Raw genomic sequence first — 16,624 nt, 5'->3', positions numbered from 1 at the left:
CTGGGCACCAGGTGGGAGGCGGGAAGCATAGGGAAGGGCCTGAGGTCCCTGGAGGTGCACCTGAGGGAGGGCGAGCAGGTGGCCATGCGGGGGTGGGGTGGGGTGGCGGTGCTGTCGCAGAGCACCACTCCAGGCCCAGTGGCTGGTGTCAGGGTGAACAGATCCCACACACTGCACACCTGGGCACTGACCTGGCCCACAGCTGCTAGAGAGAGCAGAGTGCTGACCAGGGAGGCTGAGCCCTGGCCTGGGCCGAGGCCATGAGTGGGTCCCAAAGAGCCAGGTGTGTTGGATCAGGGACATTTAGCCCAGGAAGCCAGGGAGGAATGTGGGTGTGGTTGGGCCTGCATGGAAGGCTGGGATTGGAAAAAGCCCCTTGGAGGACCTCAGGACAGGACCTGCTGGCAAGCAAGACGGAGTCCCCCCGCCCCCTACTCCAGCAGGTCACCCACCCTTGACCCCTGGCATGAGCGCCCAGCACTGGAGTTTGTGGCCACAGAGGGAGCTGCACCTGCCCCTGGGAAAGCTGAGGGCAGAACAGTCTCCCCCCAGCGCCCCAGGGACCCCTCAGGAGTCTCTGTACCCACCTGAGGGCATGCTGCTTCCTGACAGCACAGGTGTGTCCCCACTGTGTCCACACCAGCACCGTGAGTGCACCCTGGGGCCAGCTGGTCCCACTGTGGATGCACCCCCACCCTGGGGGCTTCTTTCACCCACAGTCAGGGCAGCCTTGGAGAAAGAGCTATTTCTGACACCTGCCCCATCACAATGCCCCCTAGGAAAGCCCAGCTAATGGGGACAGTGATGCCCCAGGGGCTCCCAGGAGCTCAGGAGGACTCAGACACTGACTTGTCAACTCATGGAAGGAATTCCAGGCTGCCTGTCCAGCTGCACTTGGAGAATCGTCCCTCTGTTTGTCCCCCACCCCTCCCTGCTCCTGGCATCCCACCCCCGCTCACTGCCTTTCTCTGGTGAATCCCAGGCCCCTGTCCTCCTCCGCTGCCCTCCTCCGCTGCCCTGTCCTCCAAGAGGCCCCCGGCTGACCCTACCTGTGGGAAGCCATCCCCCACCCTGTCCCCCAGCCCATTCCCTCAGAGCCTCTCTCAGGGCTGGTGGAAGGTCTCTTTCTCTTCTCAGAACTCTCTTGGCCGCCCTCTCATCTCCCACTCCTTTCTGACTCATGCATACATCCTCCCTGGCACCCAGTGGCTTTGCACATTAATATTTGTCAAATGAAGCAGCAAATAAGTAAGACAGCCATATCCGGCTTTCTCAGTGGCCATTCTGCCTGGGAGTGAAGCAAGTGTGCCTCACACTGTCCTGCGTGGAGTGGACAGATTGGGTGCCAGGGTCACGAACCACTGCGGACTCCCCTCCTCCTCTGGAAGAGCCGCTGTTAGGACAAATGAAGATGAACAGGCACGTCTGTGCCTCAGTCAGGATCCTCAGCTGCACGCAACAGAAACCACTGGGGCTGGTGTGAGTGGTGGAGGATCTGGTAAAGGGACGCTGGTGGCTCCCAAGTCCCCAGGAGGGTCTGGGAAGTGGGGTCTGCACAATCGCCCTGCAGAGCCAGTCCCCGTGGGGAGGCCGAGCTGCTCCTTCTGGCGGGGTCCCCAACAGGCGAGGGGAGTGCAGGTGCAGGGGCCAGAAACAATGACAGTGATCCCTTCACCCCAGGCCACAGGGTGTCCTTCCCTGTCATATTTAGGTCAGTCTCCTGCAGTCCCCTGGGCTGTCCAGAGCAGCTGCCTGCCCCCAACCTACTGGGCCTTCCTGTCCTGCAGCCCAGCCAGTTCTAGCTTCTACCACCCACGCAGCCCCCTGTCCTGGTCTGGCTGCAGGGCTGGTCCGGTGGCCTTGACCCTGGCCTGGCTCTGGGCTGGTCTCTCCTGGATGCATCCCCCACCTCTCTTAAAGAGCCACTGTGCCTCCCAAGGGGCGGGACTACCATGCCCAGCCCATGTCCCTTGCTCCTTAGGGACAGAGCCCTCCCCGACCAATGCTGCCCGTTCTTTCCCGCCCTATGCGAGCCCAGAGTCCCACAGCTGGGATGAGGCCAGGGGCAGCCGTTCAGGCAAATCTGGAAACCTGTTTCATTTTTTAGGTACAGGCGAAGAATGCTTGGGTTTTTCTTAAACGAGACTGATGTGGTTTCTTTCCTTGGAGAGAGAGGTAAACATCAAAGTTTTAAAACAGAATAAATTGCCAAAGTTTTAAAACAAGCCATTCAGGGCCCAATAGCTTCCATTCCTCTGTGTGACTGCAAATGTAATCATTCATAAATCATGTCTTTAAAAAGCTGTGTGCAGAGGTTGCTGGGTAGACGGCTGCATTCCTCACTCCGCACTCGGCGTGTTAAGACAGGAACATTTCCTCGAGCTGTGCATAAGTTAGGAACTCGGTGTTGCTTGGCGGAGTTCAGAGCAATGGCCTCCCTCCCCACAGCAGGCCAGCGCCCCTGAAAAGAGCATACATAGCAGGCACCCCAAAGGTGGAGGGCCCCTCAAGCAAAGTGAGAGAGTGGGGACAGAACTACGGGGCAGCCGGGCCCCCCATAGGGGACCCCTGGACTCAGCTCATCAGATGTTTGGACAAAGGAGACAAGGGGCACAGAGCGGATGGGTCTCAGACTCAGCCGATGCACTTGACGTCCGTGTTTGGTCTGTGCCACACGGGGCAGGAAAGGCCAGTTCTGTAGCTGTGTATTTTAGATTTGTAGAGAGAGAAGCTCAGACCCCATCACTGTCCTCCTCCCAGCTGGGGTGGTGGCTAAATGGAGAGTGCAGGTCAGGTTCTAGGACAAGTTCATGCAAATTCCTGAAGCCTGCCTGCTCCCCTCCCAGCAGCCAGTCCAGGATGCTGATAGCTTCAGCTCACAGGCCACGTCCTGGCCTAAGTCCCTTACATCCATTAGCCTATTTATTTTGAGACAGGGTCTTGCTCTGTTGCCCAGGCTGGAGTGCAGCAGCACAATCATGGCTTACTGCAGTCTTGACCTCCTTGGGCTTAGGCGATCCTTCCGCCTCAGCCTCCTGAGTAGCTGGGACCAGAGGCACATGCCACCACACCCGGCCAATTTTTCTATTTTTTGTAGAGATGGGGTTTCCCCACGTTGCCCAGGCTGGTCTTGAACTCCTGGGCATCGTCCCACCTCAGTCTCCCAAAGTGCTGGGATTACAGGTGTGAGCCATGGTGCCTGGCCACTATTAGCCTATTTAATCCTCGCAAATAACCCTTACGGCAGGGACAGAGGGGCGCAGACAGGTTAAGAGTCACACAGCCCAGGAATGGTAAAGCCCAGATGCAATCCCTGGCACGCTTATCTCAGAACACGTGGGAGGCATGATGAGGTCAGTAACCTCTTGTGGAGACCCCAACAGCAGCCCCAAAGGCTGTGGGTGACCCATGTCTGTGGAGGCCCTGAGACCCTGGGCCAGGAGCCCCGGCTGAAGACGGGCTTCCTCAGGGTGTCTGCCTCCCTCAGGCTTCCCAGGAGTGGCTTCGGGGGGCTCTCACTGGGCACGCGTGAGTCCACGACCTGGACAGTCACCTGGCCACTCCACACTAGTGCCCAGCAGTACAGGGGCCCTGGGAGAGTGGGTGTGTGGCCATCGTCACCGCCGCTGAGTGGGCGACTTTTGCGAAGGGGCATGGACTGAAGAGAGCACGAGGTGCCTCTGGCGGCACCAGGGCAGGCTGAGAACAGGCTGCCGAGCTGCCTCTCCTCCCCGTGCGAGGCCCTCCTGGGCGGAGGGACTGGCATCGTCCATCTAAACGCAGGCTCGATCCACACTCAATCCTGAAGCCCCCGCTAAGAACCGCCACCGTCCTTAAGACATGGACGATACCCTCGCAGGAGGGCGGAAAGATGGTCATGACTGTAGTAAACTATTCTCAGCATCTCTCCTTTCAAAGAAGCCTATGTTTTTTCTCTTCTAAAACACACCTGTATTGAAGTATAGTTTATATACCACAGATTCACCCATTTTATATAGACAATTCAATGATTTTTAGTAAATTCACGAAGTTGCACAACCATCACCATATCTAATGGTTTTCCTTCTTTATTTTTTTTGAGACAGGGTGTCATTCTGCTGCCCAGGTTGGAGTGCACTGGTGCTTTCTCGGCTCACCGCAGCCTTGGCTTCCTGGCCTGTTTTTGCAAACATTTTATAACACATAGCACAGTGGCACAGGGGTCTAACTTATAAGCAAATCCTGGAGGAGCATGTCCAGATTATTTTACTGGCAGGGGCAGGGCCAAGAGAGTTGGGGACGACTGTTCCAAAGGGTGAAAGTACCCAGGGCCCAAGGGAGTTGGGGCAGGGGTGTGGTGGAGGAACCCGGAGCTCCCCAGCCCACAGGAACGCCTGCTCCTGCCTCCCTGATGTCTGGCTCTCCCGAACAGTGCCCCTTCAGTTGCCACGATCTGTCCCTGGTGGGTTGCGAGGCCTCTGCCCCTGGTGAGCGTCTGCTCCCTGCATGGCCTGGTCCGTTTCAGGCATGCGAGTGCCCACGTGAGGTGTCAACCACAGCCTGGCATTTCCTGCGTGGCCAGGATATCTCCCCAGTGCTTCCCTCCGGCTCAAACTTGACATCCTCTACAGTGAAAGCACTCAGCAGTCTGAGCTCCCCCTCTCCCTGCCCCTGCTCTGTCTAAAGTCCTGTCTCTCCAGGGGTCACCTGGGTACTCTCCTTCCTCCAGCAAGACCCTCTCATTCCAACTTCTCAAGCCCAGGCTGAGGAACTCCCCGCCATCCGCTGACACCTCTGAGCATCCAGTGCTGGGGCAGTTGTCAGAAGAGGAAAGGTCCCTGGGGCCGTGGGCCAGGGCCGGGCCGTTCCCCTCCCACCCACACAGCTGCTTACCCCACCAAAGCCTCCACCAAGTAGATTCTCCTCCACTGTCACCTGATTTTGGGCCTCAAAGACAGCAAAGCACTGCATTCCAGCCCACCGTCCCCTCTCTTGGGCTCAGAGCCTGTACCCCCACGAAGTGCCTGCTTTGTGCCGGACGGGGGTGCTGTGCACAGTTCTTTGTCCCCGTCTTGGTCTGTGTTGCCCACTCTTACTGGGAATGCCCAGGCCCTTCCAAGTCCTCACTCGGATAACTGTGGCAGCCTCCAGCCTCACCTCCAACCTCAGGAACCTGGTGGCAGACCCCTGACTGCACACAGCACCCTCCATCCTCCTCCCCAGCCTTGGTCCTGTCCACAACTGCCACTCAGTAAAATTCTATGCATTGTCAACAGGCACTCCTCATTTCTGAAGTTGACAAGCCAAGAAATCCTCATTTTTTTTTTTTAAGTCATAAAATAAAACACAGGTTGAACTAAAAACATACTGTCTACCTTTCAAATTACCAGAGAAGAACAAGGAAAATACTGACCTGGAGAAAAATTAGGAAGCCCCTGTAAGTATTAAGAAAAGAAAATGGAAAATAAGATGTTAGAAGAGCTCCACTTCTTAAAGCCAGAAGGGCGGGTGAGCAGCATCAGGGAGCCGCGTGGGCCAGGCCCTGCCACCACCCCCACCAAGGCCTGGAGAGTCCTCAGGCCGGGACATGGGTGCTCCTACACCGCCCTGTCCTGTAGATCAGAGCTGCACGGGATGGGAAGCGGCCTGCCCAGGGTCACCAGGCCCTCAGGGCAGGTGCCGGGATTTGGTAAACAACATTAACGTGTCCCTAAAATCCACAAGAAAACCGGATGCTAAACCAGGTCAAAGAGCTAAGTGACTCAGGGGAACATCCAAAAGATGGGTGGCGGGACATGACACAGAAAAAAGACTAGACAATGAGAAACCACCATGTTGTCCCTGACAAAGCTGCCGCTGTCCACGTATGAAGTAACGAATGGCTCTTCATTCCTGTTAGAACGGCCACCATCGAAAACAAAATCACAAGCTTTGCCAAGGCTGTGGAGACGGTTTTTCTTTGCCGGCCCAGCGCTCCAAGGTTGGCTCCCTCACCGCGTGTCGGGGAGCCGGCAGCGTGGCAGAGGCGGCCTCACACGGCCCCTGAGAACCAGAGCCTTGTGCACTGCTGGTGGGAACGCACAATGCCACAGCCACTAGGGAAACGCGGTGGCGGCTCCTCAAAACATTAAACACAGAACCACCTGATGATCCAGCAATCCCACTTCTGGGCATATGCCCAAAGGAATTGGAAGCAGGGTCTCAAAGAGATATCTGCACACCCATGTTCACAGCAGCCTGATACACAACGGCCAGAGGTGGGAGTAACCCAGGTGTCCATGGATGAATGCACAAACACAATGTGGTCTATCCATAACAGTGGAATAACGGATGAATGGACAAACACAATGTGGTCTATCCATAACAGTGGAATATTACTTGGCCTTCAAAAGGAAGGAAATTCTGACTCACACTACAACACGGAAGAACTTTAAGGACATCAGGCTAAGTGAAATGAGCCAGTTACAAAGGAACAAATGCTGTATGATTCCACTTATACAGGTTCCTAGAGTAGTCGGATTCACAGACAGAAAGTAGAATCGTGGGTCCAGGGGCTAGGGGAGGTGGTAAATCAGCAGGAGGTTAGGGTTTAACTGGGACAAGTCTCAGTTTTGCAAAATGAGAAAAGTTCTGGAGATGGATAGTGGCGATGGTTGTACAGCAATATGAGTGTGCTTAGTGGCACAGAACTGTACACTTAAAAATAGGTAAGATGGTACATTTTATGTTGTATATATTTTACTGCAATTAAAAAAGCCTGACTGGGACAGAGGTTAGGCTATAAGAAGTCACTACGAAGCTGTGACTGTCAGGGTCACATATGGAATTCCCCATCTTCTCCCCTGCACAGAACACACAGTGACATGTGCCCAGGGAAAGCAGGCAGGATCACAAACACAGTGCAGGGTTTTCACACAATGTGCACAGATGGGGAAGACGAAAATAAGGATACGGAGGCCCTAAGTATTAAATTTAATATGATGACTGGGATGGATGCATAAAAACACCACAGTCCTCCCATGGGCTTATGGGTCATTTACAACAGGAAAAATCTGCAAGACAAGAAAGAACCCGCAATGCACACTAAGTTGTGGTTGTGGTTCCTGTTCTGCCCCAACCACAGTTCAATAAAACCAGCAATGAGTATCGGGAGAGAAACCAAAAAGCCCGAGCCCCTGAGATTTGCCAAAACTTGCTTCCAAACAATTCACGTGCTACAGAGGAGACAGAAACCACAGATACAGAGAATCCGGAAAATATCAATACGGAGCACAAGGCAGAGGAAAACTCGAGGGATCCAGCCAAGCTGCCAAGCAGAGAACTGATGACGTTTCATTCCCACGCCAGAAAGAACAAAAACAAATGCGTTAGGCATTCAAGAAAGTGTAGGATAAGTAAACTCAAGAACTGGTTTTGTTTTGTGGGGGAGGCGGGCAGGAATCAGTGGGGAGGAGACTAATCACAGATGAACCACTGTCCATTCTGATCAAGAAATAACATGAAAATACAAAGTCACAAAATTGCACTGAAAAGGACAAATGTTCACAGATGTAGAGGGAATTAGAAAAATAATCATCCACATAATGATATGTTGGATAAAATGAACAATTTCAGAGGAAAATGTAAAACAACATCATTGCTACAAGACACAGAAAACCCCAGCCGGGTGCGGTGACTCACGCCTGTAATCCCAGCACTTTGGGAGGCCGAGGCAGGTGGATCACCTGAGATCAGGAGTTTGAGACCAGCCTGGCCAACATGGCGAAACCCTATCTCTACTAAAAATACAAAAATTAGCTGGGCGTGGTGGCAGGCACCTGTAATCCCAGCTACCTGAGAGACTGAGGCAGGAGAATCGTTTGAACTTGGGAGGTGGAGGTTGCAGTGAGCCGAGATCACACCACTGCACTCCAGCCTGGGTGACAGAGCAAGACTCTGTCCAAAAAAAAAAAAAAAAAGGAAAACCCAAAGGGACCAATAACACCAGAAAGATTCTGAAAAGGTTGCCAATTATCTATACCATGAAAAGGAGCCTGGCCGCGGTGGTTTTGCAGGTGAAAATGAAGACCCTCTAGATCTTCAAGGAACTGCTGATTTCCATCATCCTGACTGTCCTAGCACACAGGAAAAGAATAAAGGTCCACAACCCATATCTTGGGAAGAAAACCCAAAGCTGGTAATAAAACTCCCAAGGGAAAGTACAGAGCAAGCTCACTCAGGAAGAACGAAGCCACACTCAGAACAAACAGCGGCCAACAGACACCCGAGGCTACGGAAAGGCTGCACAGGAATGAAGGAACACTCCATTCATCCCAGAAACACGGTAGGTTTGCAGTCTCTGATCACTTCTCCTGTGTCACAGCCTCACCAGTGCCAGCGGCCTGCCAGCACCGAGGCAATGCCCAGCTGGGCAGGTTGCTGTGTCACATCGAATGGTTCTTCCTTCACATGACAGAAGCTTACTTTATACATGGGAAGAAGACGCATTCTCCATCCCTCTCCCACCCCTACCCCCGCAAAAATACAATGAAAAAGCATCTGGCCCGCTGGGTGCGGTGGCTCACGCCTGTAATCCCAGCTCTTTGGGAGGCTGAGGTGGGCGGATCACAAGGTCAGGAGATCAAGACCATCCTGGCTAACACGGTGAAACCCCGTCTCTACTAAAAAAAAAAATACAAAAAATTAGCTGGGTGCGGTGGTGGATGCCTGTAGTCCCAGTTACTTGGGAGGCTGAGGCGGGAGAATGGCAAGAACCCAGGAGGCGGAGCTTGCAGTGAACTGAGATTGCACCATCGCACTCCAGCCTGGGTGACAGAGCGAGACACCATCTCAGGAAAAAAAAAAAAAAAAAGCATCTGGCCCCAAAGGAGAAAGACAGAAGGTTTAAGGTGTTAACTCTTGACCACATGGTTCTGAACTGTGGGTCACCTATATTAAGCTTCTCTTCTGCCTCTGCTGCCACTGAGACAGCAAGACCAACCCCTCCTCTTCCTCCTCCTTCTTGGCCTCCTCAACATGAAGACCTTATGAGGATCCACTTACACTTCATGAAAAGTATATATATTTTCTGTGGGTTTTTCCTTTTTGAGATGGGATCTCACTCTATCGCCCATGCTGATTGCAGTGGTGTGATCTTGCTTCATTGCAACCTCCACTCCCTGGGCTCAAGCAATCCTCCCACCTTGGCCTCTCAAAGTGCAAGGATTACAGGCGTGAGCCACCATGCTGGGTCTAATTCTCTTAATAACTCTTTTCTCTAGCTTACTTTATTCTAAGAATACAGTATAGGCCGGGCACAGTGGCTCACGCCTGTAATCCCAGCACTTTGGGAAGCTAAGACGGGTGGATCACTTGAGGTTGGGAGTTTGAGACCAGCCTGGCCAACATAGTGAAACCCCGTCTCCACCAAAAATACAAAATTAGCCGGGCATGGTAGCGGGCACCTATAATCTGAGCTACTGGAGAGGCTGAGGTAGGAGAATTGCTTGAACCCAGGAGTCAGAGGTTGTGGTGAGCTAAGATCGCACCATTGTGCTACAGCCTGGGCAAAACAGGGAGACTTCAGTCTCAAAAAAAGAAAGAAAGAAAAAAAGAATACAGTATACATACTTGTAACATACAAAATATGGGTTAATTGACTGATAATGTTGTCAGTAAGGCTTCTGTGCAATAGTAGGTTATTAGTAGTTAAGCTTTCAGGGAGTCAAGAGCTACACTCGAATTTCTGACCATGTGGGGGGCTGGCGCCCCACCTCTGCATTGTTCAAGGGTCACTTGTATTGTCATCACCAGTAGCAAAGGAAGGCAGCTGCTGTCACTCCCCTACTCGGCAGCGAGTCGCTCTCCAACACAGTAAGACTGAAGAACAAAACACAGAAAATTGTGAAGAGGCGGCAGGACCACCCTAGGTTATGGGCGACCTTATGACCAGCCTGAAAAAGCCAAGCAGGAAGCAAAACAACTGAAATAAAAAAAACAGGCACAGGGCGACAACAGTCACCAAACAAACACGCAGAAGGGGAGCTTCCTCCTAGCTGGCGACGACCAGCTAGAAAATAAACTGGGGGAAAATATCCCACTCACGGTCATGGCCAAAAAGCACCAGATTCCTAGACACTGAATGAGTCATCTGCAGGAGAACGAAATCTCTGGAAGGGCCTGGATGCAGATGTGGGGGTGGAAAAACAGACCGCTGTTTCTTGAGCCGGTGGTCTTGATTTAACTCTCCCTGACCAGTTAATACTCTCAGTGCAACTACCATGAAAATCCCCCAAATATTTAGCCATTGAGAAAAATTGCTAGGAAATGAAGGTAAATTCCAGATGCATCAAAGGTTTGCGTATTTAAAACCATAAGGCACTGGAGGAAACCTCCATAGGCATGCTCTCTGGTTTCACCTCCTCACTGCCTCCTAAGGGCAGCTTTCGCTGCTGCCTCTTCCGCAAAGGACCCTGCCATCTGCCTCGCCCAGCCACCAATCATGTCAAGGTACCCAGTGGTGCCTGGGGCCCATTTCCTTCTCTGTCCTCCCTGGCCAGTCACCAGGAGCCTGGGCCTGTCTCCACCCACTCTTACTGGCCATCCCTCCAAGCAAGGATTTGACATTGTCCAGGCCCTGCTGCTGCCAGAAACACCTATCTTGGCCATACCGCTTTCTGAGCCCTAGATTTGCACAGACTCCTGCCTATGTACCATCACCCCTCAGCATCCAAGGGGAACGCTGAACCCCATGTGGCTGCTGAGGACGGGTCTGCCAGGTGCAGCAAATGATAGGATGCCTTGTGAAATCTGCATCTCAGAGAAACGGTGGTTTTTGATGTATGTCCCTGATACTGTATGAGACAGGCTTATACTCCTTATTTATCTGAAATTCCAGTTTGCCTGGGGCTCCCATGTTTCCTGGCAGCCCTGGCTGTGGCCTGGGATGTCACCTCCCCTCCCCTCCTCTCTTCTCTTCTCCCCTGCCCGCCCCTCCCCTCCTCTCCTCTCTTCTCCCCTGCCCTGCCCTCCCTCCTCCCCCAGGAGCTCTGCCAAGTGCTGTTCTTCATTCCTCAGTGCTCACTTCCTGCATCCAGGCCCAGGGACTGGAGTCCATCGCTTTTGCCTCTGCGACTCCCTGGAACCCTCCCACTCGTATCCTTGCCTGGCCTCCTGCCCATGCTGGGGGCCACAGCTGAGGGTTCCTTTAAACCACACCTTCAGTCCTGTCACCCCCTTTAATGCCCTTCAAGGTTTTCCCACTGCCCTAGGAATGAGATCTGAATCCTTAGAGAATGGATCCTTCCTCCAGCACCAGCTTCGGCTCAAAGCCCTCTTCGCCACCATGCTTCAGTCAAAAAGGCTTCTAGGAACTTCCAAAAAGCAGGGCCTCTGCACAACTGTCCTTGCCCTCTGCCCTCTGGACTGCGCTGCTGCTGCTCCTCAGGCTTGGACTGCGCTGCTGCTGCTCCTCAGGCTTGGACTGCGCTGCTGCTGCTCCTCAGGGCTTGGACTGCGCTGCTGCTGCTCCTCAGGCTTGGACTGTGCTGCTGCTGCTCCTCAGGGCTCTGCTCCATGGTCTCCTGTTTATTTCCTGCTGCATTTAAGTGGCACCACATGTCTAGATGGTTGACACGCAGCAGGGCTGCCCCACCTTGGCACTGTGGACATTTGATGTGGGATCATCCTCTGGGGGGTTGCCCTGGGTTGTGTGTAGGACACCCTACTGTAGCAGGCTGCTCTGCACCCCTGGCCTCTGCCCTTCTGAGTACTGACCTGTGCGTCCCACGTGAGAGTCCTTACCCTGCGTATCCCACGTGTGTGTGAGTCCTGACCCCGTGCATCCCACGCGTGTGAGACTCCTGACCCCATGTGTCCCACATGTGTGAGAGTCCTGACCCTGTGTGTCCCACGTGTGTGAGGTGGCAGATGGGTGTTTCCAGGAGAAACTGTGCAGGGCTTTCCTGGCACTCCCTCATCTGTCCACCTCTCCTGCTTCCCTCTCACAACTGTCTCCTCCAGAGGCAAGAAAATCCCTGCAGAGAGAGCCCAGCCGGCTGTCAGTCACCAAGTGTCCGTTGAAGAGGCAGTGCTTTCTAGGCCTCTTCCCCTCCCGGCCTGGGGCCAGGGTACCCGACAGCGGCAGGCCTTACGAGGCAAACACTTGCATGGTTGGGCAAATCACTGACTTTTCTCCTCCCAGGTGGTGTCAGACTCAAGACAGTCCTTCCTGAGACTCGTGTGGGGGTACGTGGTCCGGGAGAACAGGGGGCAGGGCTTCCTGGGCCAGCTGTACCCCACCCCCTGGAGTGAGCTGGCCCAGGCCATGGGCCAGGTCACTCTGCCTCCCCTCCTTCCCCCATGGTTTTCCAGAACTCTCAGCTAATTCAGGAGCTGCTTCCTCGGAGCCAAGGCGTGGGGGCCTGAACATGGCATATATGGGGGTGACACGAACGTACCCTGAGGGTCTGTTGGGGGCACAGAGGAGGACCCCCTGTCCCTGGGGTGGTGGGTGGGGTGGGGGTTCTGGGAGGCTGGGCATTGCCCCTGTGAGGGATGGAGGTGGTGCTAACCCTGGCGGAGGGCAGAGTGGATGGCCAGGGCCTGGGGTTTCAGGGTTCTGGTTCTTGGTCCCAGAAAATCCACCGTGTGACTGCCCGTGGGAGGCAGTGAAGCACTCTCGAAGCACGGTGAGGAGTCACTGAGACAGCTGAGAACGCAGAGTCAGCGGGGCTGCGACTCAGGCCCATAGCCCTGCACCCCTGCCACGTCTCGGGGGCTGCGACTCAGGCCCATAGCCCTGCACCCCTGCCACGTCTGGGGGGCTGCGACTCAGGCCCATAGCCCTGAACCCCAGCCACGTCTGGCTAGTGTGTCCCCGTGGACCCTGCTCCAACAAAGCCACCCAGAACCCATGATTTAAAAGATGGTTAAAATGATGCCTTTTGGATGCTGCAGAAATTACTGAAATAAAACATCTTAGGAAAAATATATTTTTCCTGAGCACAAGAACATCATTCGGTGAAGTGAGCACGATTTTGTTGGGGCTGGGCGCTCTCCTATGGTGGCCGTGTTGATGCGCCCTCCTCAACAAGGAGAAACAGGACCTCCAGGAACATCACCCAGCTGGGGGGCCTCCTGTTCCGGAGCGGAGAGGGCTGGGGACAAGGACATCCCTCCGGGGCTTCGTGTGTCTGCTGTGGGATGTGTCAGAGGTAAGCAGGGGGTATGGCAGGCTGGGAACTGGACAGTGCCCTGGCAGCACCATCTCTGCCTCTTCATTTGTCACCAAGAAACTGATGGGCAGGGGCAGAGGGCACACGGTCCAGCAAGTGCTGCAGCCACTGGGGCCACTGCAGCCCAGGCTCCCCTGTCCCCTTCCCAGCTCCCACTGTCTTCCTGGCTGCAGCGCCTCCTCCTTCAGGAGGACTCCCTGGGTCCCCAGTGGAGGAGGAGGCTGTTAGGCAGGATTCCCACAGTCCCCCAGGTACGCCATTCTGGGAGCCCCCTGAGCCTGCTGTCTACCAGACACCATCCCTGCAAGGGACAGACACCCATCTTAAACGTTATGGGTCACATGATGGAAATGTGTACCGCATGAGCTCGATCTAGGGGCTCAAAAGGTGTCAGGAGGGCTCTGTCTGTGTCACGGACAGGTGCTCCCCCGTGGCTCACAGGGTAGACTGTGGCAGCCCCGCTCAGATCTTGCCTGGAGGAAGGACGCAGTTTTCCCCCGTGGTTCCAGCAGAACACTGACTGTCCAGCCTGCGGCCAGTCTCCTCCCTGGGACCATCTGGATGGCCAGGCCTGGCTCAGGGCCCACTGAGGGCCAGCCCACCATACCACAAAGACCATCAGGAAAGAGGGGTTCTAGGTCTGAGTTGGGGGTGGGGGCACTGGCGGGGGCACTGGCGGGCAAGCCCGAGGGGCTTCACTCTCTGGGCTCAGCATTTCCACTGGAATTCACACTACACGCGGCACCTGCATCACACAGTCAGCCAGACGCCAGCTGTAACTGATTAGAAGCTAAGAAATGGGTGCATTCTGGGGAAAAAAATCAGGACAGACTTTTCCAACTAGCCTTAAGTAAAGATTCCACCTCAAACACTTCCCGGAGCTGAATCTACCATTCGCACTGCGGATAGAAATGTTTCTCAACAGCCCTGGCCTCGGACTGGCAATAAGCACACTGACAGGCATGCGCCTATGGAAGGAAGACAAAAATCCAGAAATTTCCTCCTGCAGCTAAACACACAGAGAGGGTAAACAAACACACTGGGTTGATTAGCAAATAAGAATCCTTCAGATTTGGACTTTGGCATGAGAACTGTGTCCAGAGTTAAAACCACATGGCATCTGAAGCAGTCACATAGCATTTCCTGTGATGTCCCCGTCATTCCAATTCTACTTGTATTTATATAAAGTCATATATTTCAATTAATGTTGCAGCCATTAAAAAACCCCTAGCTCCCACACGACAGACAAGGAAGGCATGCGTTTCCCAGGACAGATGACTGAGTTCATGTGTGACAGCACCAGCCAGCACTCCCTGAGTGAAGATGGACTCAAAACACCAGGGGCTTCTGACGCATCCTTCTTTCCTGATGAACGAACAGCTTTTCGGTGTCTATACACAAACCTTTAAGAATGCATGTAGAGTCTCCTGTAAACACAAGAGTACACGGGATGCTCAGAGGGAAAAGAACTATATATGGATCCTAAGTTTTTTTTTTTTTTTTTTTTTCTGAGACGGAGTTTCACTCTTAAGCTGGAGTGCAGCGGCATCTCAGCTCACTGCAACCTCTGCCTTCTGAGTTCAAGTGATTCTCCTGCCTCAGCCTCCCAAGTAGCTGGGACTAGAGGCGCCCGCCACCATGCCTGGCTAATTTTTTTGTATTTTTAGTAGAGACGGGGTTTCACCATGTTGGCCAGGCTGGTCTGGAACTCCTCACCTCAGGTGATTCACCCACCTCAGCCTCCCAAAGTGCTGGGATTACAGGCGTGAGCCACCATGCCTGGTCAGATGGTGAGATTCTTAATAACTACCTAAGACAAATAACTTGATTGTAAAATTGTCACAGATAAGTTCTCAAACCTGTAAACTAGCGTACTTTAAAAACAATTCCATGTTGCCATTCTGGTTAGCAAAATCTTCATCACCAAGGAGATCTGGCTAGTGCGGCAGCTTGGGAAGGAAACAGCCTGTGCTCAGTAATTCTACTAATTACAGCTGGGCTCCAATGACATTCATTTACTGATAACCTCATAAAGTTGTGCTTGTTCTTCCAAGACATAACATTAGCCAGGCCACTCAAAATAATGTTAAAATTACAGGACTTTGGACTTTGCGCAGAACATGACTAGTTTTCTTGATAAACAAGTAAGGTCTTTATATGTGATCGTGACATAGTGTTTTATTTACACAAGCTTTAGAGGGTGCAGCCTCTGGACACTAGTAAAGAACATTTATTTATCTGGTTATTTATATAAAAAATATTCCACAAGCCAGCTCTCTGCCTTGCTAACAAAGAAATGTTTGTTTCTTAGGAAACGAAAACAGTGAAGGCCATGTCAAGCCAAATGGAGAGAATAAAATTACTCTGAGATTTTGCTTTCCACGCAACTTCAGCCAAAACTCTAAAGTGGCAAGACCGGCTTTCAGATTATATTATATTGGCCTCTGAGGATTCTATGCAGATCTGCCACCCCTTGGAGAGGTTTACAAATAGGGACCAGAAATCCATGGCTCCCAAGAAGCCCTGGTCCCTCTCCTTGCTGGGCCACGAACTGCTCCCCCAGCTACAAAAACAGCGCCGGTGGTCACTGCTTGCTCAGTGCCAGTGCCAAGGAATCTTGAGCGGCAGGTGCCTCTGACCAACATCACTGTTTCTGGGGAAAGGCCACACATACCAGAAACAACTGCTCCGGCCTTCCCAGGGGCACTGGGTTCTCCCACGCCAAGAACCTATTCCGTTTCCGTTAAAAGGGAGCTAAATACACGGAATAATGCAATAAGCAAAGCGGCTTAGAAGGGGCTTGAGTTAGCATTTTAGAAACACGTTACAGACAAGGGAAGTGAACAGGACCGTTTCTTGCTGAGTGTCTGGCCAGTTCCTGTGGCCTTTGGGCTGTTGATAATCGCCACTTCTCCCTCCAAGTGGAAAGCCAAACATGTTCCACCACCTCACCAAGGGACCCGTCCTTCTTTAAATTTCTATTAGCCAAAAGTGCCAAGTTAACAAGCAAACCAAAAGAAAAAAGAAAAAAAAGCGATGGAAATGTCCCGAAAAGACATGATTTGCAAACAAGCAACTGCTGCATGCGACAGATTGTCAGTGTTGACTAATTTCCATACAAACGGGCTGTGGTTCTGATTCCCAAACACTGCGTCTTCTGCAAGGTGCCTGCCTGCAGGTTTTGCAACGCGGGACCCTAGGGAAGGGAGCCTGCGCTGGCGGTCACCGCGGCGCACAGCCTGAGAAACGGAGGAGCGGGGCTGGGGAACCCCGCGTCCTTTTTTTCCTTCTGAAAACAAGTTCTCCAGTGTGCAGGGCTGACTTGCCCCAAGCTTTTCAGAACGCCCGCTCCCCGACGTCCCCAAAGCCGTCCCTTCCCCAGCGAGAAGCGCAACCCGGGTCCGCGCCCTCCGCCTCTCCTGTGCCCTGGG

General features: G+C 53.2%; 1 protein-coding gene across 3 annotated transcripts in view; it reads right to left on the bottom strand.

The window, feature by feature from the left end:
- Positions 1-16,624, bottom strand: part of RAMP1 (receptor (G protein-coupled) activity modifying protein 1) — a 70,351-nt gene that overhangs the window by 51,805 nt on the left and 1,922 nt on the right. The window contains exon 2 of one of the 3 annotated variants that reach the window (XM_011980302.1): positions 10,522-10,528. The exons of 1 other annotated variant lie outside the window; for it this stretch is intronic. In XM_011980302.1, coding sequence (XP_011835692.1) covers positions 10,522-10,528 — 7 coding nt within the window. Of the gene's footprint in view, positions 1-10,521; positions 10,529-16,519; positions 16,548-16,624 lie in introns of those variants that run through there. One more of the 3 variants, XM_011980304.1, reaches the window with a different exon arrangement.

Source organism: Mandrillus leucophaeus, unplaced genomic scaffold (assembly GCF_000951045.1).
Source record: "Mandrillus leucophaeus isolate KB7577 unplaced genomic scaffold, Mleu.le_1.0 Scaffold21, whole genome shotgun sequence".
In the NCBI taxonomy this organism is placed as follows: domain Eukaryota; kingdom Metazoa; phylum Chordata; class Mammalia; order Primates; family Cercopithecidae; genus Mandrillus; species Mandrillus leucophaeus.
Note: the sequence above shows the minus strand (reverse complement) of the source record. Positions and strands in the feature narration are given on the sequence as shown.